Raw genomic sequence first — 25,120 nt, 5'->3', positions numbered from 1 at the left:
TTATTTATTAACTGGTAGAATTTTACAGCTTAACACATGTAATCTATAGAAAGCCAACAAATTCAATAGCAAAATTTTATAAAATTTGTTTATAAAACACCAAGACCTATTCAGCCACACTAGGTCTGAGGAAAATAGGTCTTCAGAGGACAGATGATTCAATATCTTAAATAATTAGTTGCTATCTTACCACCTACTGAGAACCAAGGAAACTAACTATATCTCTTAGATCTTTATTTCAGTTACTCTTGGGGAATCTTGTAACACAAGGCTAATGTTGTAGACAGAATTTCCTAATTGTTTTCTTTGTTGTTTGCTATACTAAATGTATTCATGTCTAGCCCCAGCAGTTATAATCTGATCAGCAAGAGCATTCCCAGTCTCCTGGCTCAATTCGTACAATAGCTGAAATAATTTCTAGTCTTACATCTAAAATTGTTTTATATGACAGGAAAGAGTATCATGTGATAACTTAATGGAATGGAATTAATTACCTTGTTTTGTCCTTAGTCTTGTTTCTGTTTTTATATTTATTTATTTATTTATTTATTTATTTATTTATTTATTTATTTGAGACAGGGTTTCTATGTAGCTCCAGCTGTCCTTGAACTCATTATGCAGACCACGCTGGCCTCAGACTCACAGAGCTCACCTGCATCTGCCTCAGAAGGACTGGGATTAAAGGCTTGCACCACCATGCAGAGCTCCTTCTCCTTTTTAACAAGTGGCATCCCTCGGGACCTGGGAGTATGTGTCCTTTGTTTGACAGCATGTCATAAATTCCCACCCTAGACTTCCAAAAATATCATTCAGAAAGCCTCAAACTCAAAGGAAGGAAAAGAACCTTACTGAAAACTTCCCTTCAACTTCAAAACAGTAAGATTTTTTAAATCTTCGCCCAAATTTTGTGTTTCTGTAGCTAACTTCACAACTATGTTATCAGTTAAACTTCCTGATGCAAGACAGTGTAAGCACCTAATGTAGCCAGTGAGAAAAGAGAAGATAGTCACTCCCCGAATGCCTTGGATGCTGTCCTACAGTCCTGCCACCCTTTAGTGGAGTTTTGTTTAGTTATTACAACTATCTCTCTGTAAATGACATTTGGGATTATTTAAGATTATGTTGTAATCCTTTTAATCCTTGGTGCTTTAAATTTCAGGCTAAACACCAAAGAGCAAACCAGCACTTAGCAGAAATGTTTAAAACATGTGATTTGTGCATAAATCTTTTTGCCCAGGCTCTCGCCGATGAAGACCTGGCATTGCTTTTAGTTAACTAAGAAAACCTGTCCAAAGTTCATCCCAAATTACTCACTGGCTAAATGCTTTCTCAAGCAACATCAAAATGGTGATGGTCCATGATTTCACTCTTTCTGCAGAATTAAACAAAAGTTAGAGGGATGGACATTTACTAATTTAGTTTAGAATTTGTATGGCTCTTTCATAAGTGCAAAGCTTCGTGTGTGTGAGTGTGTGTGTGTGTGTGTGTGTGTGTGTGTGTGTGTTTGTGTGTGTGTGTGCAAATGATCACTGCACTTTCTAAGACCAAGTAATTCAATATAAATGTACACCTAAAGCCGGGCGGTGGTGGCACACGCCTTTAATCCCAGCACTTGGGAGGCAGAGGCAGGTGGATCTTTGTGAGTTCGAGGCCAGCCTGGGCTACCAAGTGAGTTCCAGGAAAGGCACAAAACTACACAGAGAAACCCTGTCTCGAAAAACCAAAAAAAAAAAAAAAAAGAAAAAAAAATGTACACCTAATTATATTCTTTAAAGATGTGTTTATACATTCTTTGACACCTGTGAATACAAGTCATAGATAATGTACTATAGGAGAGCACTTTATAAAATGTTACTTGTTATTGAACAATGCCTATTAGACAGAAGTAGCACAAAGATTCTGGTTCCAAAATAGGCAGCAGTTCCTGGTCTCAGAAAGTGAATATCATTTTGATTTACCAAGAGTTACTACATACTAAAGCTATAATTTTGTCAGTATGGTATTAGCATGTACTATTAGAAGAAGCCTGGATCCACACTGAGTTTGATGGAAATTTGACTGTAAATAAAACTTGGATTTTTGTTAAATACAGAAAATGAACAAGTCAGATGTCTGAAAAATACAAACAGTGAATGAAAAATATTCCATTTTTCTGTATCAAAAAATGTGTGCTCCCAGCACTCACAATTTTTTGTTTGTTTTCCCATTCATTTCAAGTTTGACTTCTCTACAGACATGGTAATTATGTGATATATAATTGCCAATCCATCAACTTTTTAAAGACAGATTCAAATTTTAAATTATTTCTAATTTTGCTCTTCTTTGATTCTTCTGGAACTAAAAATCTCAATAGTCATTTGCTGTCTGTAATCTATAATTCATAGGCTGAGATTGAATATCAAGCCTAATTCAAACTTGGAATCCTAAAACTATTTTTGATGTGATACCTCAGCTAAAGTTAGAAGGGTCTCTTTTAGTCGGGAAGAAACGTTTCATTATTCAGTAGGTAAGGAGACCCTTACATGCACTCAAACACCCTCCCATGCCTTAATACCATGTTTTTGAGATATAATCATGTTTATTCTGATCAGCTGAGAGTTAGCCCAACTAATGTATCTAATCAAATATTGATGCACATCATCTAGACTTAGTTGTCTGGCAAATTCTTCCCAATGCTTTTTTGTTAACAGAACTATAAAAATAATTTATGTTATTCTGCTCAAACAGCTGACTGCTCTGATCTACTCTATGGATGTATATTAGTAAATTTTACCTAAGCTCATGGCAAGTCAGATGCTTTATCCAAAATGAATGAACAGAAAACAATACTAGAATTTTCCTTTAACTTTGTTATTCATAATAGCTTCATAATAACTGTGGTGATATATCGTGTACCCTAATAAACTTGCATGAGGATCAGAGGACAAAGCCAGCCACTAGATTAGACATAGAGAACAGGCAGTGGCAGCATACACCCTTAATCCTATCACTCGGAAAACATAGATTCACCTGGATCTCTGTGAGTTCAAGGTCACACTGGAAACAGAGCCAGGCATGGTGGCACACACCTTTAATCCCAGTACTGGGAAGCACTCATGCCTTTGATCCCAGGAAGTGATATCTGGGTAGAGAAAGGTACGTATGGCATGAGGAAACTGGGACTCACTCTCTTTAGACTGAGGATTTCATAGAGGTAAGAACTAGTAGCTGGTTGCATCTGATCTTTCAGCTTTCACCCCAATATCTGGCTCCAGGTTTTTTATTAAAAGACCATCTAAGATTCAAACAACAAATAACCTTTTATTTCTATATACAAAACTATCAAGAATTTATTCACCTATGATCTATATATCATCTATGTATGTATGTATGTATGTATGTATGTATGTATCTATCTATCTATCTATCTATCATCATATTATCTACATATGTACCCACCTACCAATCATCTGTCTAAATAATGACAGCCCAAGGCCCCATGAATTATTCAGTTACATTACAAACAAAAATAGATAACAAGAATTTTCAAGCCACTAAATTTGGAAAAGGTGAAACAGACTACAATGTCCTTAGAAGAACCTGCCTTCAGAAGTACATATAAAAATAAAGTAGAAATTATAAAAGAATGAACGTTAACAGTATTTCAAAATGCTAAGGACGACATACATCATCTTTTGTATATCAGAGTTGACAGCAGCCTCATTTTTGGTCTAGTTGAAACTTTGTAGAGATAGATGCAGAAAGACTGGCCTCAAAGATCTAAGAAATGTTCCATTGTTCAAACATTATGTTCTTAAAATTGAACTTAATCTTTTTATTTTACAACTTTATTAATTGGGGGACACACAAAGATGTAAGCCTACAACATTTAGCTTATCTGATCATGTCCTAGAGCAGTGTTTCCCAACCATAAAATTATTTTTGTTGTTACTTCATAACTGTAGTTTGCTACTGTTATGAACCATAGTATAAATATTGTTTGGAGATAGAGGTTTGCTAAGGGGTCGTGATTCACAGGTTGAGAATCACTGTCTTAGATGGTCAGAGACTAGAATTGTGACCTTTACGTTTTATTATTAGTGTCAGAGTAACACCAAGAGAAAGAGATCAGAGAAGAGGATTATTTTTACTGATCCTTACCTTCATTCTCAAACAAAGTTAATTTTATTATGTATACCTTGATTCTCTAAATTCTCTGCATTTGGTTTGAGATCACCACCCTCTCCATGCGCCTGCCTGCCTGCCTGCCTCCTTCCTTCCTTCCTCTTTCTTTTTTAAAATTTTATTTTTAGTTGACAGATGATAATTATATCTATCCTTTCACTTAATTTTTGGTTAAAAACATCTCTATATTTAAGTAGAATAAAACTAGAAACAGAAAGATAATTTCTTCTAGGACATGTGTGTAGTTTTTTTTCTTTTTAAATCTGAATAGACCTGAATTATTTTAATACATCTGAATAAGTTCCTTGAGGAAGTAACCCATACTGGACGTACTGGAAGTGAACTATTTCCCCTCATGTGAGTAGAAGTGGGAAAGGCCACCCATCTACGCCACTGTAAGATCCTTATACTGAGTACATCAATGTTTTTTGTTACATAATAACTGACTTTTTTTTCTTCAAAAGTAGAATTACTGCAGAAAATATTTAATATAAATAAATATTATTCTACTTCCTTCACTCCTAAATGGAATAATTTTAAAATAAAACAAAATTGAAAATGTAAACATTGTATATCTCCTAAAATGGAAAAACTTATAATCTGAAATGACTGCTAAAGAATTGTTAAAAATCATGTCAAATAATGATTACTAAGTGGTAACATCCCATATGAAATACCAAAGTTACTGATTTCCAGTCATTCAAAGATTTTGTGGTTTATTTTACACTCAATGGAATATGATTGTGACTGTTAATCAATCATAGCAATTTTTCTTCCCAAAGTGAAAATATTCAATATAAAAGGATCTGATTTAAATTTTATTATTAATTAAATTTGTGCCTTGACAGCTTCTTACTTGTATGTAATGCACTCTGATTTCTCTCCCACTTCCCTTTCATATTTCCTTGCCATCCCCACCAGACTGCTCTGCTTTCCCTTGCTCTTTACTTCCACTGGTAAATGTTTTCAATGACTGGAATGCAGGAAGGGCAATGAATGAGAATAGCTTATAATTAGTGAATCTTAATTTGTATATGTTTGAAAGTGCCATATCACATCTATTTAAGCAAAGCATTCTAGGTTGGCACCCCAAACAGCTATCAAATACATTGCAAAATTCAATGATATTGTTGTAAAATAATCGACACAGAGCATCTGGGTTTTTTTGTTTGTTTGTTTAGATAGTAACCAGTCATAGAGGGAAAACACAAAATAAACCCATGGTTCCACAAGGAAGAGGAGTCAGAGTCAGACTTTCATAATGACCTTCAGACAAGTAGTTCATGTACATGAAAACATCCCAGGAAGGTAGTCTTATTCTGATTACCCAAGAGAGCTCTGGTTCAGAGGAAACAGGAATAAATTGAGTACATGTTTCCTACCTGAAAGACACTCTTTCTGCTTGATTTTTCCTTGGCCCATTCTATCTGTGCACCACACAAATCCACACTTTCTGCTTTGTGCCTGGCTTTCTGTAAACAAAAATAAAATAAGAGTAAAGATCACAGAGCATCCGAGAAGCATGTCAGAGAAAATGGGTTCACTGAGTTAGAGGTTATACACAAAGACATAAAGCCTCTCTTTTGTGCTTCCCAGGGGAAACCTAATCCGAGGGACTTTTACTTGGGGTTTTATAATTTTAGTACTCTAAAATTAGAAGCATAGTTTCTATGTGAAAAACACATTTCATTACAGACAATAAAAGGATCAATACTTATATCAATGATTTGGCATAATGCTAAAGAAACTTGAAGATCTCCTTTTCCATCATGTATAATAATGTTAGTCGGTGATGGACAAGAAAAAAAATTAAGTCATATACTTGTTAGACCTACAATTAAAAGAAAAATCATGAAGTAATGGAAGAAGTTCTAGTTTTATTTTTGTGGCATCAGTGAAGTTACTTAGAATCTAGCTATATCATCTTGAAATCAGAGCAAACGCATTTGGTTTAATCTCAAACACTTCTCAAATGTTTGTATTTTGCATGTTAACAAATTTAAAAAGCAAATCCAAAACATGTCAGCAATGTTATTTTTAGAAAGTCACATTTTTAGTTGGACATGGTAGCACATATCTTTAATGCCAGCACTCACAAGGCAGAAGCAGGCTGATCTCTGTGAATCAAAGGGCAGTCTGGTCTACATAGTGAGACATTGTCTTAACATAATAGTAAGAAGAAAAAGATCCACGTTTCAGACTTTAGGAGTACATATGTAAATTTTATGTAATAAAGTTAATTTAATAAACAGATCATAATATTTGCTTTCTTTTATACAAAGTACATGATAAATGAAAGTCATTTCATTTCAGAAATTCCTAATAACCAGCTAAGAATGAACATTAACCACAGTTGCCTAATAATTTCATTTGACTCATAGTAAATAACATCTATATAAGTTTAAATTCACACTACTTCAAGTGTTACATAAAGCCCCTTTTTTGGACATTTCTTTACTATTTTCCAGGGAGGTACTGTATAGAAATACTTTTCAACAATTTTCTTTTCATTTCCTTTTTTTCTTTCTTTCTTTTTTTTTTTTTTTTTTTTTTTTTTTTTTTTTACGATAATGTTGTTTAATTTGCCAAATATACAAGTTGAATTTGAGGAGCATGTCTTGTCTGGGTGATGCACAGTAACCAGAGGTTTCTTGAAATGATCAATGGGTAGGGTTAAAAATGGCCACTAGCCCTGATCAGGTGGGTGGGAAGGGGGCAGAGCAGGTCAGAGAGGAGAGGCCTCATTGGACGGAACTGGCCAGGCACAAACCTTGGACCCTTAGGGGCACAGGCTTCCTGACAGCCCCTCTGAGTTAGCACCCAGACAACGATCTGGGCTGGTTGTCATCAACTCCCACATCAGCTGCCTACTGGCTCTATCCCCCTACCCCCAACGTGCAATCTACTGGACAAATGGAATCTCTTTACCCCACTTCCCAGGCAGCCCCCAACCAGGGTTCCAAATTCTAAAATCAGCAAAAACATTCAAACGGTTATGTATGAAATGCTGTCCTGTATCTTTCTGTCTCAAAGATAGCAGCTGCCCCTCCCCCCAGCCTCCCCACATCCCCTGAACGATTTCTGTGCCAAGATGAAGAGGAGGCCCCAGGCCATAGGGGCTCCTGGCCATGAGGGGCTGCAGCAGCGACGCCAGGACACAGGGTGGGTGAGACACGGCAGAGGTCCTGGAGGCATGGGCCCAGTTCTTAGGCATCTCCTCCCACAGGCCAGCTTACTTATTCAGGGAGAGTGACTGCATTCATTTTCCTGACAAAGTTGCGTCATCTTTTGCTTTCCTCCCCTCTTCTTTCTTTCTTGCTGCCTCCTCCTGTTGTTTCCGGATGATTGCCAGCCTGGAAAGATCAGCCTTGGCCTGCTCTGTCTTCCCAGCCAAATGCAGCTTCATGTAGCGCTCTTTTGCTTTTTGCTTCTCGATTTCTTCTTGTTCTCTCCTTGAAAGTTCCTTTGGCCCATCCAGATCCAGTTGTGTGACCTTTTTGGTTGTCTGCGCCACCAGGTTGGGGTTCTCAATGTCAATGAGCCCTTCTACACCTTTTTGCTTTTGCTGGTAGTCATCATCTTCATCCTCACTCTCATCTGAGTCTATAGACTTCTCCTTTTTGGGGTCACCCGAAGCGCCATCTCCACTTTCTTTTTGTTCATCTTCTGCGTTGGCCTGCTTCTCAGCCTGTAACTGTGCATCGATCTCCTCAGGGCTTGTATACTGCCTCACCCGGCTTTTGCGGCCTTCCTTTCTACCTCCTTTAGGCATCTCGGCTTCGGTGGCTGCAGCGACAGCGGCGCCTCGAACTCTTTTTCAACAATTGTCATGTGCTTTAGGCTACTTTCGTTTTCTTTACTAAGAAATTCAATAATTTCCTCATTTTTTCCTACAGAACATCCTCTGCATTTATTATAGAGATGTTGTAGGCAGCTTTCGATGTCAAGAGCTTTAAGTCAAAACTTGAAATTAGAAATGTAAAAATGTTAAAAGATATATTCTGTCCATACTTGTTGCCTCATAACCACTATTTCCAATTTTATTGGATTTTAAAAAAAATCTAACTTAGGAGTAAGCAGAAGATTTTGTGTGTTTTTTTACTCCTATGGTAAAATAGGAGATGTTTGCATCTCAGCAACTAAAGTAAGTGTGTGAACTTGTGTGTGTGTCTGTGTGTCTGTATGTCTGTGTGTCTGTGTTATGTGCACCCACATGCACATAATTTTTCTGCAAGGAAAAATTCACCTGATTGGGTAGCAATCCACAGTGTGCCTTTCACTTCTATTCAACAGGAGCTCTGTAGGAAACCCTTTAAAATTAGCCATCCCCCTTAAAACTTGCAGGTTCATACCACATCGACACCCGGCTGTCACTACTCTAGATCTCACGAGGAAAAACCAAGTTGCTTTCTGTAGAACTGGTTAAATTATATCATACTCAGAGCCAACAATAATAATTAAGGGAATAAAACTAAAGGATTTTATTTCCTTAATGCAATAGGGTGGGAGAGGTGGTAGGAGAATTACATTTTTTAAGAAGCACTTTGCATATATCAAGCACTTCTTTAACTAGCATCTCCCTATGACTAGGCTGTCTTTTAATCCTTATAATAGTATGAGGCAGTTATCATTAATACTACTGTGTTATAGGTTATAAGGTGTATCAGAATGATTCTGGTGTATGGAAGTTTACCAAGGCAAACAGCTTAGAGGGGTCTGAATTAACTTATTTATTTTAAACTATTTCATTTTGTTTTATGTGTTTGAGTTTTTTTCCTGCATGGATGCTTACGCCCAACTTGCACTCCTGTGGCAAAAGAGAGAATCAGATCCTCTAGAACTAGAGTTACAGATGGTTCTGAGCCACCTTACGAGGGACTTAAAGTCTGGTCCTTTGGAAGATCAGCAAATGCACTTAACTGCTAAGCCATCTCTCTGGCACCAAAGGTCAGAATTTAAATGCAACTAGACTCACTATCTTCTTTGTGCAGTGCTAGAGATCAAACATGGAGCTTTGCTCATGCATAGGCAAGTACTCTACCACAGAAATGTATGGTGTGGGATGGTCTTTCTGTATGCTGTGAATATGTGTTGCTACCATTGGTTAATAAAGAAGCTATTTTGGCCTATGACAAGACAGGTTACAGCCAGGCAGGAGATCCAAACAAATACAAGTGAGAAGAAAGGCCGACTCAGGGAAGACACTAGGAACCACAGGGGAACAAGATTTAATAGAACACAGGTAAAGCCATGAGACATGTGGTGATACATAGATTAATAGAAATAGATTAATTTAAGATGAAACAGCTAGCTAACAATAAGCCTGAGCCATTGACCAAATAGTTTGTAATTAATATTAAGCCTCTGAATTATTATTTTATAAGCTACTCTGGGGCCAGGCAGGACACAGAAAAGCTTCTAGTTACAGATGTACGCACAACTCCCAAAGTCTGTTGTTAACCACCATGCCGTCCTTGAAACTGGAATTATCACTGGGGTGATACTCATGATAAAATACATTAGAATTTGGGGAAAACTGTGCCTCTCCTCATGCAGGGTAGGCATTGATCTTGTTTTCATCCCCTCTACTAAACTGGTCTTGCTGGAGATTCTTCATCCCTTCATCATCTTTATTTATACTACCTACACTGCCTCCAGATCTTCAAAGACTGGCTCTTTTACATCAGCTCCCTGCTAAAGGCACCTTGTCCCCAGGGGTTTTTGAACCCAATGGAAAGTGGCTGCCTCCCAGCACCCCTGGAGACCTCTACCCTAATTCTCACTTAACTTCACTTCCACCTGGAAGTAACATGTATTATTTTTATCTGTGTTTCTCCCTTAGAACTGAGCTTCCTCAATGTGGGGCTTGTTTCCCTTTTCCTTCACTGTTTTTCCCAATGTATGGAACAATGCCTGGCATGCACTTGCTGTTCAGTGAATATTTACTGAATTCTGAATGAAGAAAAATACCAACATGCAACTAACTTTTCTGCTTTGGAAGGAAGTCTTGAGTGTCTTAAAATTTTGTTTTACATAAATTCAGATTTCTAAAATTTTTAGGAGTTAAGCAGTCATTTGTGATTTGGGAACATGATTATAATAGTTTAATGGATTCATGAAAACTGAGAATGAATTCCATGACATCATACTAAACTGTTCCTTGTGCATCTTCATTATCAGTTTGTGAGTTATGCTCCATCCTGAAACTCCAGGGTTACAGAAAGTATTGACTGTTCCTTTAAGAATTTTATAGCTGGGGCTGAACATATGGATCATTGGATCACTAGCATATACAAGGCACTGGGTTCAATCCCCAGTAACACACACAGAGAGAGAGAGAGAGAGAGAGAGAGAGAGAGAGAGAGAGAGAGAGAGAGAGAGAGAGAGAGAGAGAGAGAGAGAGAGAGACGGGGTGAGAGCAGAGGCAGAGACAGAGATGGAAATTTCCCCATTAGAAGCCTTAGAAGACTCTACCTGATTATTTATAGTCACTCTGATGTTGAAATAGAGGACCACAATGGGTGAAGATCAATGCAGGTTTTTATATTTTTTACATCTTTCATCAATGCTGGTCTCTAAATGTCATCAGCATCATGAGCTAAACCCCATGACTGTGGCATCTGATTCATGATTATCCCAATCCAAATTTCTGTCACTCCCAATCACCTTCCTTTGCTCCTCATGCCAACATACCTTTCCTGATCATGCCTTCTTTGTGTCCCAGACTCCCCATGTTCTCACTTTTCCATCTCTTTTCCAGTCCATGACTTCATTGTGCTTCTCTGAGTTCTGCACAATTCCTTCCTGCTCCTGACATTCTTTCTGGTGTTCTTGAAATAGTTTTAGCATAGTCTTCCAGTCTTCTAAGAATTTTGGTTTCATGTCTTTCCATGTGTAAGCCCTCATTCCTGATTCAACAGTCACTTTAACCATCCCATCAAACACCCTGTTTCCCACCAGTCCTTTGTTCATTATCTGTCAGTCTAAAAATCTGGAAAAATAATCTTGTGGGCTCCTCAGGAGAGCAGTATCACAAATGGTGCTTGCCCTTCTCATTGGGCTGCTGACTCTGCTTAGCAACATTTTTCTGTGCCTAGTTATCATTTTCTTTTCTTTCTTGAGACAGGTAACCTACAAAGTTTTTCTCCTTTCCAACTCTGCTCTACGATATGGTGTGTTCCTACTGCCCAAAGGTTGTAGAACTCAGACACAGGTCCCCTAATTCCGATCCTTTCCAAGAACAAATTAAAAATTTACACTAAATTTTTCTGCAATCTTTACAATATTTTTGTGAAGCTAGTATCGGTTACTTCAACACACATGTGAAGAAACTCAAACAGCAAGCGGCCAGTACCTCACCCAAGGCCACACACTTAGCAAGTACCTACACTGAGATATGAATTCACTTATATCCAATGGCATGCAGCATGCTCTTGACAACACAGACACAGCCTCCCCTGCATAGTCATTCTTTTTTCCTCCCAGGCCCCTGCTTCAAAGCAGTGTACCTAATTCCTGTTTTCTATTGGTTCCTTATAAGAGCTGACATTTTCTTATTCCCTGTCTATCCACAGAATTCTAGCTCCGGCTCTGTGATCTGTTTCTACCTACCTACAGGCCTATTCTTTGTCATGAGACTGGCCTGTATGTAAGTCAGAAGTTCCAGGAATACAGGAGTCCTGCAGGACAGCGATGACTCAGCCTGTGGCCTGCTTGACCTCAGAGCAAGAGACACATCTCCCAAGGTGTATTCCCCATAACTCCTGGTTCCATCTAGAGAATTCAAACCCTGCTTTATCTCTTTACTCTTCCGTTTCCTCACTCTCTGATAGAATCTTTCCTTCTGCAGCTTCAGTCATGAGAGACAATGGAAAAATGCTCTTCAAAGTTACCAACTCAAAAACTTCACTCTAAGCCGCCTTTATTATTATTCCATTACTTCCAGAACCACCAGGTTCCTGAATTCATGGTTTCCTGTTGCTCATGTCCCACGCTCCTATAGCTTGGCTTTTACTACCTTTTTTTGGCTAGTGTAAAATGTTTTAACTATTAAGGTTGACATAAACCACCTGACACCTAGTGTCTTTCACTTACTTCTCTTTCTCTCCAGTTTCTAAATAGTCTATGGTTAATGTCTAACTAATCTCTGGCTTACTCTCTTTTCTCCCACTTTTTTCTCATTTAACAGCATACTTGGATTTTAGTCTCTCCTCTAATCTGGTCCCATCATTTGTAATATATTGACTCCTCAATCAATTCCTCTGCCCTGGCCCCTCCAGCTTCCAACAATGGTCCAGAAATCTATTTTAAGACTACTAATATTAGAGTATGCTGTAGGAATGTCAGGCTCTCTTATTTCTCTTTATTGCTAATTGTGTTTAATTACCTATTTACCAGTCTACATGAAATTGTCTTGACTTCTTCTACCATCTCCCCCATCACAGATAACCCAAAGATTCAAAAATTCCCAAACTAGCTTTGCTCTTTCCATCTTGGGATGATAACCCTTTGAACTCTTTTGTTTTCTTTTACCTGAATTCTTCTCTTTCTTTTGTGGCCAATCAAACAACAACAACAACAAAAAAAAACAAGCAAACAAACAAACAAACAAACAACCCTCTTCTACTCATTTCCTACACGTTGGCTTTTCTGCCCCTTCAGACTTCACATTATTTCATCTGTGGAATCTTATGTCTTTAAGATAATGGCCAAATCCCTCAATAAGTTCTATCTATAGGCTCAACTTCCTAACTGACAGCTCTTTTCAGATCTCTTTACTTTCCTTTTCTCTGCATGCCAGCCATGCTACCTACACCCATGGGAGTTTTCAAAATGCAACATGTTTTCACAACATTTGAACTACTTAAATCATTTATGAACTAGATGGAGAGTTATAACAGAAAATATCCAGATTCTGTCCCATGCCTTAATGATTATAAATAAAGAGCTCCTCTAGAAAAATCATTTATGAAAGCATAAACAGGCAGGACCTCAGTAAAAGCTATCATACAGCACAGTCAGAGCAAAAAATAAAACATGTAGGACATTCTAGTTTGCTTTCTGTTGCTTTGATAAAACACAGACCAAAGTTATAATCTGTCATCTAGGGAAGTCATGGCAGGAATTTGGAGGCAAGATCTGAGGCAGAGGCCACAATGTGACACTGGCTTGCTTCCCTCAGTTTGTTCTAGTATCTTTCTTATACAGCCTAGGTCCATCTGCCCAGTGAGCTACCACTCCCCATGGACTGGGTCTCCCACAGACATGCTCACAGCCCAATCTGTTGGAGACAATTTCTCAAGTTAGGTTCCTTCTTCCTAGGTATGTCTAGTTTTGCATCATGTTATAAATCAAAACAAACAAACAAAAAAACCTATTAGATTAGTAATGTGGTGAATTTAGAAATAAAACAGAAAACTGGTTATTTGAGTAATATTAAAGGATCAAAGATACATGCTTCATGACAAGAACACTAAGGTAAGGAGATGGAGGATCATGTGAACAATTGTCCTAACCTGTACTTTATTTTCCTCCCAATTAAGAAAAGACCCAGCCTGGAAGAACAATGATGGACACCAGAGAGCATCAGAAAAGAAAGTCTTAGTATTCAAGTCTTAAACATCAGAATACATAGTTCAGAAAAAGTCGTAAAATGCATTTGGAAGAGAAGATTTTACTCAAGAAGCCTGAAATTAAAGACTCCTTTAATACAAAATGTATTTCTGATCCTACAGCATTGAAACACAAGCAAGAGACAGCTAATGAACTACACGAAGTCCATGGATGAGAGAATACTCTGTTATAAAAACAAAGGTTTTTTAAAATTTATACCGATTTATAATAGTTATAAATTGATCAAATATGGATTTAAATCTGGGGATATGGATGTCATACCTTCTGTGGGGATAAATTTAAAATAGAAATGACTGATTTTAAAAAACTATTTTGATAGCTCTATTGAAGAGTTACTGCCTCTGGACAGGAAAGCATGCAAGCCCCTCAGTTGAAGAAATGTGAAGTCATTAAAAATTGATCCTGTGCCTTAGCCACTTCATGTTTTTATTATTCTCGTAGTCCATCTTCATGGCTTCTCAATAATCGCTGACAGTATTCTCTACATAGTATGTTTTTCTTTGTGCTAGATTAAGCCTTTGGGTTTAGTTTTCTATTTTATGAGCTATTGGGGGCACATAGTTTTTGGTTGTGTATTAGAAAGAGTCTCAGTGTGGACAGTCTTTTGCTTTATGGTGTTTTCTATGATGGACATTAGGCACATATGTAACAAATCACTGGGCTTCTTCTCCTCTCTGCCTTAGTCCTAGATGTGTTTTTAAACAAGATAAAGCTCAGACTTTCTGAAGTAGGTTATTAGCTACCATTTTTTATTTTGGATTAATTGCTGGTTTTGGAATATCAGCTGAGATTCTCCTTACAATTTTGAAACACAGAACATGAAATAGGTTTAGAGGAATTAAGTTTAACCACATAACTTGTTTTGATTCTGGGAAATAATTCATGGAGGAGGACAAAACTCACTTATCAATTCTTATCTGAGAAAAACGATTTAGAAAATAGTGCAGAACTGATACCTGATCTTATTAATATCTAAAGTATGGCCTCTGTCAAACCAGAAGGGGAGACTGATTATAACATGTGGGTTTTCTGTATATGAATACAAATGATTTTAATAATAACTGAAATTGCTATTACAGTGAAATTTCTCAGTATGTTATAGGACAAATCAAACTGGCTTTTCAGAGAAGTAAACCTTCATTAGTAGTTATAGTGTTAAAATTTGTGTTTTTATTACTTTTTAGTGGAAAGAATGTTTTCTCCTTTTAAATAAATAATAGACCTCTCTTGGACTTATTTCTTAATCAAAATCCCTCTAGAGTTTAATTCTTCTTCTAGCTCATCCAGATCATCCCCAGTGAACAGATTTTCATCAACAGGAAGAGCATCGACTGATCCATTTTCTTGTCCCCAGCCCACTCCGTTGTCCTCATCTAAATCACTTCTTTCATCATTTTCAGCCCGACCTCCAGAAGCTTCCCTTAATTTGTTCTCATCTTTATCTGAAGCACATGTGTTGAATCTTTCAAGACTGGTTACAGTGATACCTGTCCTTTCCACACCTCTTGGAATGTACAGGCTTACATCGATGTCATTTACACCTATAGAATCATCAACCTCATCACCACCTATTCCCTGAATATAACAGTTATCATCAGCTTCCTCATCATCATCACTGACCAACTTAGGATGAAATTCAAACACACACTTGATCTAGAAGAATGACACCAAACAAGTCGATGAAGAAAATCAGGTCAACTCAACATGACCAACATGAATTGAAATTGACTATGTTAATTGTTTGCCACCTAGAATCAACAGTTTATATTTCCTCATGATGATTCTGGAGGGATATTGTCCTCCAAAAAAGGAATACTCTCCATATGTCTTCTCTTCAGACTTTGACTACATCTCATAGTAAGTTTAGAGTAGTTGATAACAAATTGAAAATGGTAGTTATAGAAGATGATTGTTGTTGTAACTGTCCACTCCCATAGGAAGTGTAACTGCTTCTCCAGCTTTTGGTTTTCAATGGGCATGTGTTATTTCCAGGAACAACAAATTCATACTTAAAATACTTTGTATTTGATGCAGTTTTTAATGAGTGGTTTGCTTTCCTTTGTATTTATATGTTTTAAAGACTGCATGAAAGGTTAGCACTGTACTTGATAAAGGAAACTGCATATGCAGGTTCAGTATTGTCCATCTGGACAATTAGGTGGACACTGAGAATGAACTTGTTCAACCTAACAGAATCAGCTACAATACCCTGTATTAAAGCTGTTTAAACTTCTCCCCTTTTTTTCCAATAAAGTTGTAAATAAAAACCATCATATATTAAAAAAAGATCTTTCTAGAATAATTCTAACAGCTTCTTCATAGATTACTTGTACTGTATGCTGATTCTCACATTTTTATTACATATATTATATCATATCATATTATATCACATCACATCACATAATATCATATCATATCATATCATATCATATCATATCATATCATATTATATTATATTATATTATATTAAGCTAATGGAATTCTCCTAAAGATGTTTTATAGACTTCCATTCACTCCATTGGCTGTCATAGATGATCCATCCTACTTGAGCTATATGGCCCTTCATCTCAGAATACCTTCCTAGGATTTCAGTTCTTCCCTCCACATGGCCAGAGTGTCGGTGGGTTCTTAGTTCCTTCTTCTACTTCCAGTGTAGATAAATAGTCATTTCTACAAGGACTGGAACCAGGTTTTCTGAGGAGCCATTAAGGTTGGGGACAGAATCTTATTGGTTCAAGCATGTAAAGGCTCTGGCTGATAAATTTAAACCAAGGGGAAGCAGGAAACTCAGAAGAAATAGGGCAGAAAGCTATTGGTCCTTCCCCCATGTCCTCTGTCCCTTGAGTTTCTTTCTGCGTTCTTCAGGATCTCTGCCCAGTACACCTGTCCAGTGAGCTTCCTGCCTTCTTGGACTGTGCAGTGTCAGTCAGCATCCAGTGAGTCCACTGTAACAGTTCCTACATTTTCATGTCATTTGTATGTCACTTCTGTATGTCTCAGATGTATACCTTCCAAATAAAGCATGATGCTTAACCATTCATTATTAAAACAAAGAAAACAAACAAACAAAAAAAACCATACACACACAGTTGCAATAACTGACATTGCTTTTCTTGTGGCAAAGATAGATAGTTCTCCACCAATATAGCTGTTATTTAATTGAGGGTCTATAGTTACTCTATTTTAATTCAGTACCCTATGGATCAAAATGTAGTCAGTTCCTTCTTCTTATCAATGGAATGGGAAAAATGATGGAAGATCTTTCAAGGATTTTAAGAGCCTGAATGTCTTGCACACTGCTGTCATTACCTGCCTTCATGTGCTGCTACTCTTAACAACTATGCTTCATTGTTTCCTAGTAGTAGACACCAATAATGAATGCAATTAAGAGTTACTGTACTGGTTATGTGTCAGGCACATCAGTTTTGCCACATACAGTTCTATGAGGTGAGATGCACCTATTAACGTCATGCTGCAGTTATTGAAATAATCAAAAGCCATACAGCAAATAAAATGTGAGCCTAATATTTGTAGCCTAGGTAGTATAACTTGAAAATTTTACATCTACCCTGAATGATATGCCACTTCTCTGAAACTTCTGGTTCATAAGTGGCTTTTTAAAAGTCTAAATACATTTATTGCACAATGATTTTTTTTAATGTACTGTAGAGGAAAATGTTCACTTTATTCTAGAGAAACACAAGCTCTGAAATATGTATTATGCTGACCAAAGTGATAAAACACAAAGTCAAGCTTCATAATTAAAATAGTTTTCTGAGAAAGCCTAAGGTGAGGTTTATTGAGGGATAGCAAACTATTATCCATTTATAAGGCTTCTCATCAATTTAATTGATTTTTATAGCTATTAAAAATTATGTAAGATACAGAATTTATTGTGGTTAATGGCCAAATCTTAATAAAATGATAACCAGAGAACACAGCTTCATTTAAAGTAATATTGATCATTGGATTTTTTTTCTTATAAAATTTATGTTAATAATACAATGGAAACTACTTTCCTCTTTTTTCTTCCCTTATTCCTATTTTTACCTGTCATCTCCAGATTTTCAACTGTAACCTTTTTCTAGTTATTAAATCTATAATAAGCCCACATGATGGTATACTTTGCAGTTGTCATAGTGAAGCCCAGCAGGGATGACTGTCCTGACCTCAAGAACAGGATCATGAGATTAAAATACTAAGAAGAGACTTAAGATGCCTTTGCCAGGCTAAGATTGCTAGCTCTACTATTGCCTTTCCATTCTTCCAGGTCTTATTGAGCAGGAGTCTGTGTGAGGGCTCAATACTCCCTCCATAATGATAAAATTATTCTGTATTCATTTTGCATAGATACGCAATAATTCATGAATAGCATTTTAATTGAAACTATTTTCATCTTTTTGATCACTCCCATACTTTATATCCATAAGTTCATGTTGTTGTTGAGTTCACACTACAGTGAATCAGCCTTAGATCTGGTGCTTATCTAATTAATGCTTAACACATATTTCATATTGAAAGTAAACAATATTAAAGAAAGCAAACAATTTAAATGGTGCCTTTTACACTTCTTTTGTTGTTGTTTTCAAGAATACAGCTGAATGGAGCTGAATGGGTGGTTTGAAAAAAGTTAATAGTTTATTAAGTGTCCTCAAATGTTTCTGTAATTAGATATAAACTTTTTAAAGACATGTATCTCACAGAAGTGGAGAGTAGAATTATGGTGGTATTCTATTTGGATTTGAGCTCTGAGCTTTGACCTCTTGGCTTTCTCTTTTACATTGGTTCTGTGTTTCTTATTTAATAAGATGGTTGGTTACATCTACATAGAATGGTGGTTACCAGGTGCCTAAGGGAGCTGGTCAAATTTTAGTTAGATAAATTAGTGCCTCCAATTGAGACATAAATCCCCATTGGTGAACAGATTTAAAATTAGATCTCTAGATCATTGTAGTAAAAACATGTCCTATGTTTTCCTCAGTTTCAGAATATCTCCTGAAAAATATTCGCTTACTGGTTTAGACCAGGGAATGTTACAGTAAAGATCTGAATCCACCTCCAGGTGTAGACATAATATTATCTCTTCCTTTAAAAGTCAATTCAGTTGCACATGCCCACTGTGAGAGCAAGATCAACCATAAACTGTGTTAAAGAGGTAGGAGGAATACTTAACCTTGTGATAATGTGCGTTTCCTTCCCTAGATTCTTCTTTAAGATAATAGCAACCTCTAAGTATGCTTTCTGGGGTACTCTGGGTTTCCTTAGTCTTTCTCTGACACTCCCCCACCACTGTCCATTACAGGCAGCCCTTCATGCCTAATAAGTAGCATGGCTTTCTATCTTTCTTCTTTTTATCTCTTTCCCTTTTTCAGCAGGTGTGGAAATTTATAACTTGCCTGCCTTGTAGATTTCCTTTAAAAAGATAACAAATTATCTTCAGGCTTCCTTTTGAATCTGTCCTTGAATTTTATTACCAGTGAGACTAAGAACCCTAAAGGGAAGCCCAGTTTTCCCAGTAACATGTGGCAACTCTGCCAACACTCACTAACATTTCCCTTGACACACACAAGGAGGCACTAGTACAGACCTTATGTACAAGATGGGAGTTTTCCTTTCCCTTGTTGGCTCTGGAGTTCTTCCTTGAAAATTCATTCAGTATTGTAGAACTGAAGGTTACAATGTTAGTTTTACTTAAAGGGAAAAAAAAGATTTTGCACTGCTGGGGTTCAAACTCATGGCCTGGTGCATGTTAAACAAATGCTTTATTGCTAATCCATACCACTAGCCCTATTTTGAGTGTTAAGAGCTAGCGCCGCATTGTTCCATGCACTTCCTTCCCTTTGAAACTGCAGAAATTTGCATTTTAAAGAAGTAAATGATTCCCCACCTAGATTCTAGCCATCCCCAGCCCAGAAAATGCTAGTCAAGGCTCTACCCTGTTGATCTCCAGTTCAGAAGTACAACAAACAAACTTAGAGATTACCAAACATTCTTTTACTCACCACTCCCTAGTCACTCCTAGCAATAGCCTTTAGCTAGCCCAAAGAGGAAGTGTTTAGACCTTCCTTCCCTTCCTCCTCCAGATACAGTTATCCTAGTCTTTGAGCAGAATGTGAGCTCTCTGCTTTCTGGAAGAAGTGATATCTTTTCTGCAGCTATTTTTAGTTGTTGTCTGTTTGCTTTATTTTTATTGGATTGAGCCTGTTCTTCTGTGCAAAAACAAACAAACAAAAGCTAAAAGGAGAAATGTAAGTTCTTTGGGCTTCTTGTGCAGCATGGGAACTGTACTTAATAATCTACTGTGCTCATGAATATTACAGAGAATAAGTTTTTAATTTTTTGTTTGTTTTTCAATACAGAGTTTCTCTGTGTAGCTTTGAGTCTTTTCTGGAACTTGCTTTGTAGACCAGGCTGGCCTTGAACTCACAGAGATCCGCCCACCTCTGCCTCCTGAGTGCTAGGATTAAAGGTATGTGCCACCACCACCCAGCAAGTTTTTAATTTATGAATTAAATTAATTTTATTAATTTAAATTACTTACTATGAATAAAGTATGGGAGGTGATTTGTTCATTATGTGATATAATCATTCCCTAGTATACATATATCAAACATCACTCTCTACATCTGTAAATACATAATTAAAGGTTAAGTTTGAGAGCTAGGAGGTCAGTGGTAGGGTACTTACCTACCATGTGTGAGAACCTGAAGTGAATTCCCAGCAAAAGAACAAACCAAGAACCCAGAGCATAAATTTACAGTTGCTACTTCTGATTGACACACTAGAATAATATGAAATGAAAACTCTTAAAGTTGTATAGCTGAGCCAGAAACACCTTCAATATTGAAGTCTTGTATTGACTTCAGAAATTTTGAGGCAGAAATATTACTGAAAATACATACAAAGCTCTTGAGTTTGTGCCTAAAATGACACTAAGTTTTCTGAGTAGTATGTGAGGGTTAAAATAGACTAACTCACCTAATTGATAAGGGAGATCCACCAGCTCTCATCTGTGTGCATATGAAACAACAGAAATTACTCAGTTCAGACAACCATAAAACATTCTATTTAGAGGTCCTAAGCTTTCTAGGTATGCAACTGGTGCTGGCTGATGCACCTATGAGCTCATATTCTTGTAACAGTCATTCAAAATTCTTAGATAAGTTGCCCTCCTTTTCTCTTTGCACTGGGATGTCTGTAACACTGGCCATACTGCCAAAGGTCAAACACAGGAGAGAATATCAAAATACTCTTGTCAGTGAGAGATGGCCTATGGTTTATTAAAGTTACAAAGACAACTGGTGGGCAATTTTCTCTCTCTGTAAGAGAAAAGCCTTTTGTTCTCCTCTGCTTGAACAGTTTTAGAACGTGTCTGTAAGATCATATAAGCTCTAAGTTTCTTTACAATTAAAAATACAGAAGTGCTATTTCTCCAATTGTGTCCTGACTGCTACTGAGGCTGTCTTAATCTGAGAACATGTAACACTGGATACGAAGAGCTCCATGTGGCCAGCAGGTGAAGTGATGTCCTTGGAGCTCAGGTCTTCCCTAAGCCATTTCCACACTGACTTTCTAGTCAGGGCAGTGGCTTCCAATTTTAGAAACCAGCTGAAACTTGTATGATGCAGTCCCAACGGGAATTGTTCCCAGGTGTTTTGCAGAAGCAGCATACAACCGGGACTGCGGCACACTTACTCTGCCTGCGAGGCTTGATCAAAATGGCTAAATCAGCCTAAACAGTGCATGGAGCAAGAGAGAAGAAAGGAGATCAATAGCTTTGTGAAATAATTCAATTAAGGAATTAAATTGCCATAGTTTACCATTTCTTATAGCAACATAAAATATTTTCCCCTTACAGTGCCTGCATCAAAATCCCATTTGTCTTTCGAAAGCAAGCTCAATGAGTCACTTCCTCTGAATATATTTAGAATCCTCACTAGCTGGAAGCAATCTCTTTCCCTTCAAGTTAGCATAAAACTAGCCCAGGTCATTGTCGTGCTCTTTAGGGCCACTATCAATGTCCAACTTTATAGTGTAAATCAATTTATGGGTATATTTTCTTTCAATTTGGTTTTAGATTCAAGGGAAAGGTTTCAATATCTATCTTTCTTCCTTTTAAAAATAATATTTTAATTAATTCTTTGAGAATGTCATACAATGTATTTTAATTATATTCATCAGTTCCCCCATCTCCTTCCAGATGCACCTCACTTTCCTATTGCATTCGACTTCATGTTCTCTCTCTCTCTCTCTCTCTCTCTCTCTCTCTCTCTCTCTCTCTCTCTCTCCCCCCCCCATCCAATCCAATTTGTGCTGCCCAGATACTCTTGGGTGTGGGGCCTGCTTTGAATCATGGACCTAGCAGGGATCACACCCTCAATGAAAACTAGTGCCTCTCCCAGCAACTATCAGTTGACAATAGCTCCCAAGCTAGAGGCAAGACATTTTCATTTGGCTAGAGATTACTCAGGTCTTGTGATGATGTCATAATCACTGTGAGGTCCTATGTGCAACTGACCTGCTGTGTCCAGAAAACACTCTTTCCTTTCCATCTACTACCTCTGGCCCTCACAATCCTTCATCCCCCTCTTTCACAGTGGTCTCTGAGCCTTGGGGAAATTGGTTGTTCCATTTGGGGCTGAGTACGCCATAGTTTCTTATTCCCTGTATGTTGACTACTTGTGTAGTAGTTGCCAACTATTACAAGGAGCAGCTTCTCTGATGAGGGTTGACAAGTACACTAATCAATGGATATAGTGATAAGTCATTAGAAGTCAATTACATACTATGTCCTATTTGGTGGTAGGTTCTACCCAAAGGCTATGACATATCTAACCTCAAATTCTTGGCTCCAGTACCTACGGCAGGTATGGGTTTCATCTTGTGACGCTGACCTTAAATCCAATTAGAAAGTGTTTGAAAATTTCCATAATATTTGTGCCACTACTGTACCAGTGGAGTCATTTTCTTAGCTCACTCACTGGAATCAGAGCTGGGTAAGACTGATATTAATTGTATCCTCCTGTACAGTGTATTGCACCTTCCAGCACTATCAAACTAGATAGCGGGGATGAAGCTCCTGGGGCAGTGCCAACTTGATTTCCCCATGTGTTAGGATTCATGAATGAGGTAGCTTCAGCAACAGGGCCTTATTGTCAACTTCTGGAAGGTGACCAAAAGCAATGGACATAGCCAGTAATGTTTGTTTTTTTATGAGACCCCAACTGGCCATCAACTCTAAAAGAGATAACCCATTTCTAATACTGAGGATTTTATTTGCTAGTATGTAGTATGTAGTTATGGTCTTGCCCCCACCCCCTTTATAAAGAAACCCCATTTAAACTATTTTATATGTGTATACATATATATTTTAGAAAGCTTCTACAACAGTAAGTGTCCATATGACATTTTCAATTGGCCTTTACTATCAGTTACCCCTCTCCATATTCCCTCCCATCCCCTAACCTATTTAATCCTTCTAGTTTAATTATCACTCTTGCCCCCTTTATATCACTCTCTCTCTCTTCCTTTGAAAGATTTCCCCATCCACTACGATCTCTTACTAGTTTCCTAACATTTATGGGTGGTCAAAATGAAATACACATTTCTAAAGATCAATGATCACATCCATATATGAGAGAAAAAAAATATACTTGTTTGCTTCTTAGGGTCTAAATCACCTCACTTAGAATGATTACTCTTTCTCAACATGTGAATATTATTGCATTGGGTAAATGTACCACATTTTCATTATGAATTCATCAGTTGGTAGACATGTAGGCTGTTTCTGTTTCCTGGCATTAGAGCAACAAAGAACATAGATAAACAATTATCTCTGTAGTAAGATGTAAATTTTGTGTATACGCCCAAAAACTGGCTCTGGTGGTTTGAAAGAAAATGGCCCCCAAAGGGAGTAGCACTGTTAGGAGGTGTGGCCTTGTTGAAGGAAGTGTGTCACTGTGGGGGTGGGCTTTGAGATCTCTTTTCCTCAAGCTTCCCTCAGTGTGTCAGTCAGTCAACTTCCTGTTGCCCGCAAGATATAGTAGCACTCTCAGCTCCAGCACCATGTCTGCCTTCACACTGCCATGTTCCCCTTCATTTTGATAATGGACTAAACCTCCGAAACTGTAGCAGAGTCACCCCAATTAAATGTTTTCTTTATAAGAGTTGCCCTGGTCATGGTGTCTCTTCACAGCAACTGAGACAGAAGTTGGTACTGGGAGTGGGATATTGCTGTAATAGGCCTGACCATGCTTTCCTTTGGAGTAATATTCATTTTGGTACTTTGGGTTAGGACAGCAGTGAAATGCTGTTTAATAGGGAATACTAGTAGGAGCATGTTAGACAATGATTTGAAACGTTGGGAGCTGGCCCAAGAGGTTTCAGAGAAGAGATTTAGTATGCTACCTAGAAACCATTCTTGTGATGTTTTGGTGAAGGAAGTGACTGCCTTTTGTCCTTGTTTGAAGAGTCTACCCAAGGCTAGAGTGAAAAGTTTTGGATTAATTCCATTAGCAGAAGGGATCTCAAAACAGTCTAGTATAGTCTCTGTCCTTTGGATATTAATGATAACCATAATGAAGATTTATAATGAAAAGGAGCAAGCTGAGCAGGGTAAATTACAAAAAGTAAATGCTGAGGAGAAAAAAGAGTACCAGGAAGTGGAATAAAGCTAAATTCTATGTTCAAGGGGATAAACAGATTAAGAAATGGAATAAAGGGAGTGGTGACCCCAGAGCAAGATCCCACATAGCTAAATTTCCAATTTGTGAAAAGGGACTAGAGAAAAACTTAGAGCCACATGTGGTCTGGAAGGGCACACCTTTAATCCCAGCACTGGGAAGGCAGAGGCTGGCAGATCTCTTGTGTTTGAGGCCAGCCTGGTCTACAGAGCAAGTTTCAGGACAGCCAAGGTGTGAAAGACAGAAAGTTGATGAAGATGTAAGTGAATGAGGGAGCCATGTTCCAGCCCCAGCAAGCAGCAGAACTTGTCAGCTTTGGCCACATGGTTCTGGCTTTAAAGTTAAGGATAGAAGAAAGGAGTTATGGAATAAAGCCACTGAGGGCACGCATGTGTGAGAGGTGTCCCTGAATGGAGGCCTAGTAGAGAGGTCATTGTGTGAAGCTGTGAAGTTGAAGCCTGGGTTGCCTTAAAGAACCCAAGATGTTAGAGATGCCAGAGTCTTGGGATACCTGCCAAGAAGAGCTGCTAACAGGTAGTGGAAACAGCCCAAGAGAGAGAAGTGTGTTGCAGTCAACAAAGCTGAAAGGAGTTGAAGATGTGGAGAGTGTTTTGATATCAGACATAGAGATGCAGAGTTTG

At 37.7% G+C, this 25,120-nt stretch overlaps 2 protein-coding genes across 4 annotated transcripts in view; both read right to left on the bottom strand.

Annotated features, from left to right (window-relative positions):
• Arhgap15 (Rho GTPase activating protein 15) overlaps nt 1–25,120 on the bottom strand; it is a 602,692-nt gene that overhangs the window by 467,274 nt on the left and 110,298 nt on the right. For all 3 annotated transcript variants that reach the window (XM_037204746.1, XM_028881759.2, XM_037204747.1), the window contains one exon: nt 5,547–5,636. In XM_037204746.1, coding sequence (XP_037060641.1) covers nt 5,547–5,636 — 90 coding nt within the window. The remainder of the gene's footprint in view (nt 1–5,546; nt 5,637–25,120) is intronic.
• LOC114701679 (28 kDa heat- and acid-stable phosphoprotein-like) lies at nt 6,696–8,863 on the bottom strand. Its single transcript, XM_037204748.1, has one exon. The coding sequence runs from the start codon at nt 7,934–7,936 to the stop codon at nt 7,424–7,426; it is 513 nt and encodes a 170-aa protein (XP_037060643.1). The 5' UTR covers nt 7,937–8,863; the 3' UTR covers nt 6,696–7,423.

The sequence above is a fragment of the Peromyscus leucopus genome, chromosome 4 (assembly GCF_004664715.2).
Source record: "Peromyscus leucopus breed LL Stock chromosome 4, UCI_PerLeu_2.1, whole genome shotgun sequence".
In the NCBI taxonomy this organism is placed as follows: Eukaryota; Metazoa; Chordata; class Mammalia; order Rodentia; family Cricetidae; genus Peromyscus; species Peromyscus leucopus.
Note: the sequence above shows the minus strand (reverse complement) of the source record. Positions and strands in the feature narration are given on the sequence as shown.

Excerpts from the sequence above, each read along its gene's own strand:
- LOC114701679 (XM_037204748.1), bottom strand. The coding sequence starts at position 7,936 with ATGCCTAAAGGAGGTAGAAAGGAAGGCCGCAAAAGCCGGGTGAGGCAG.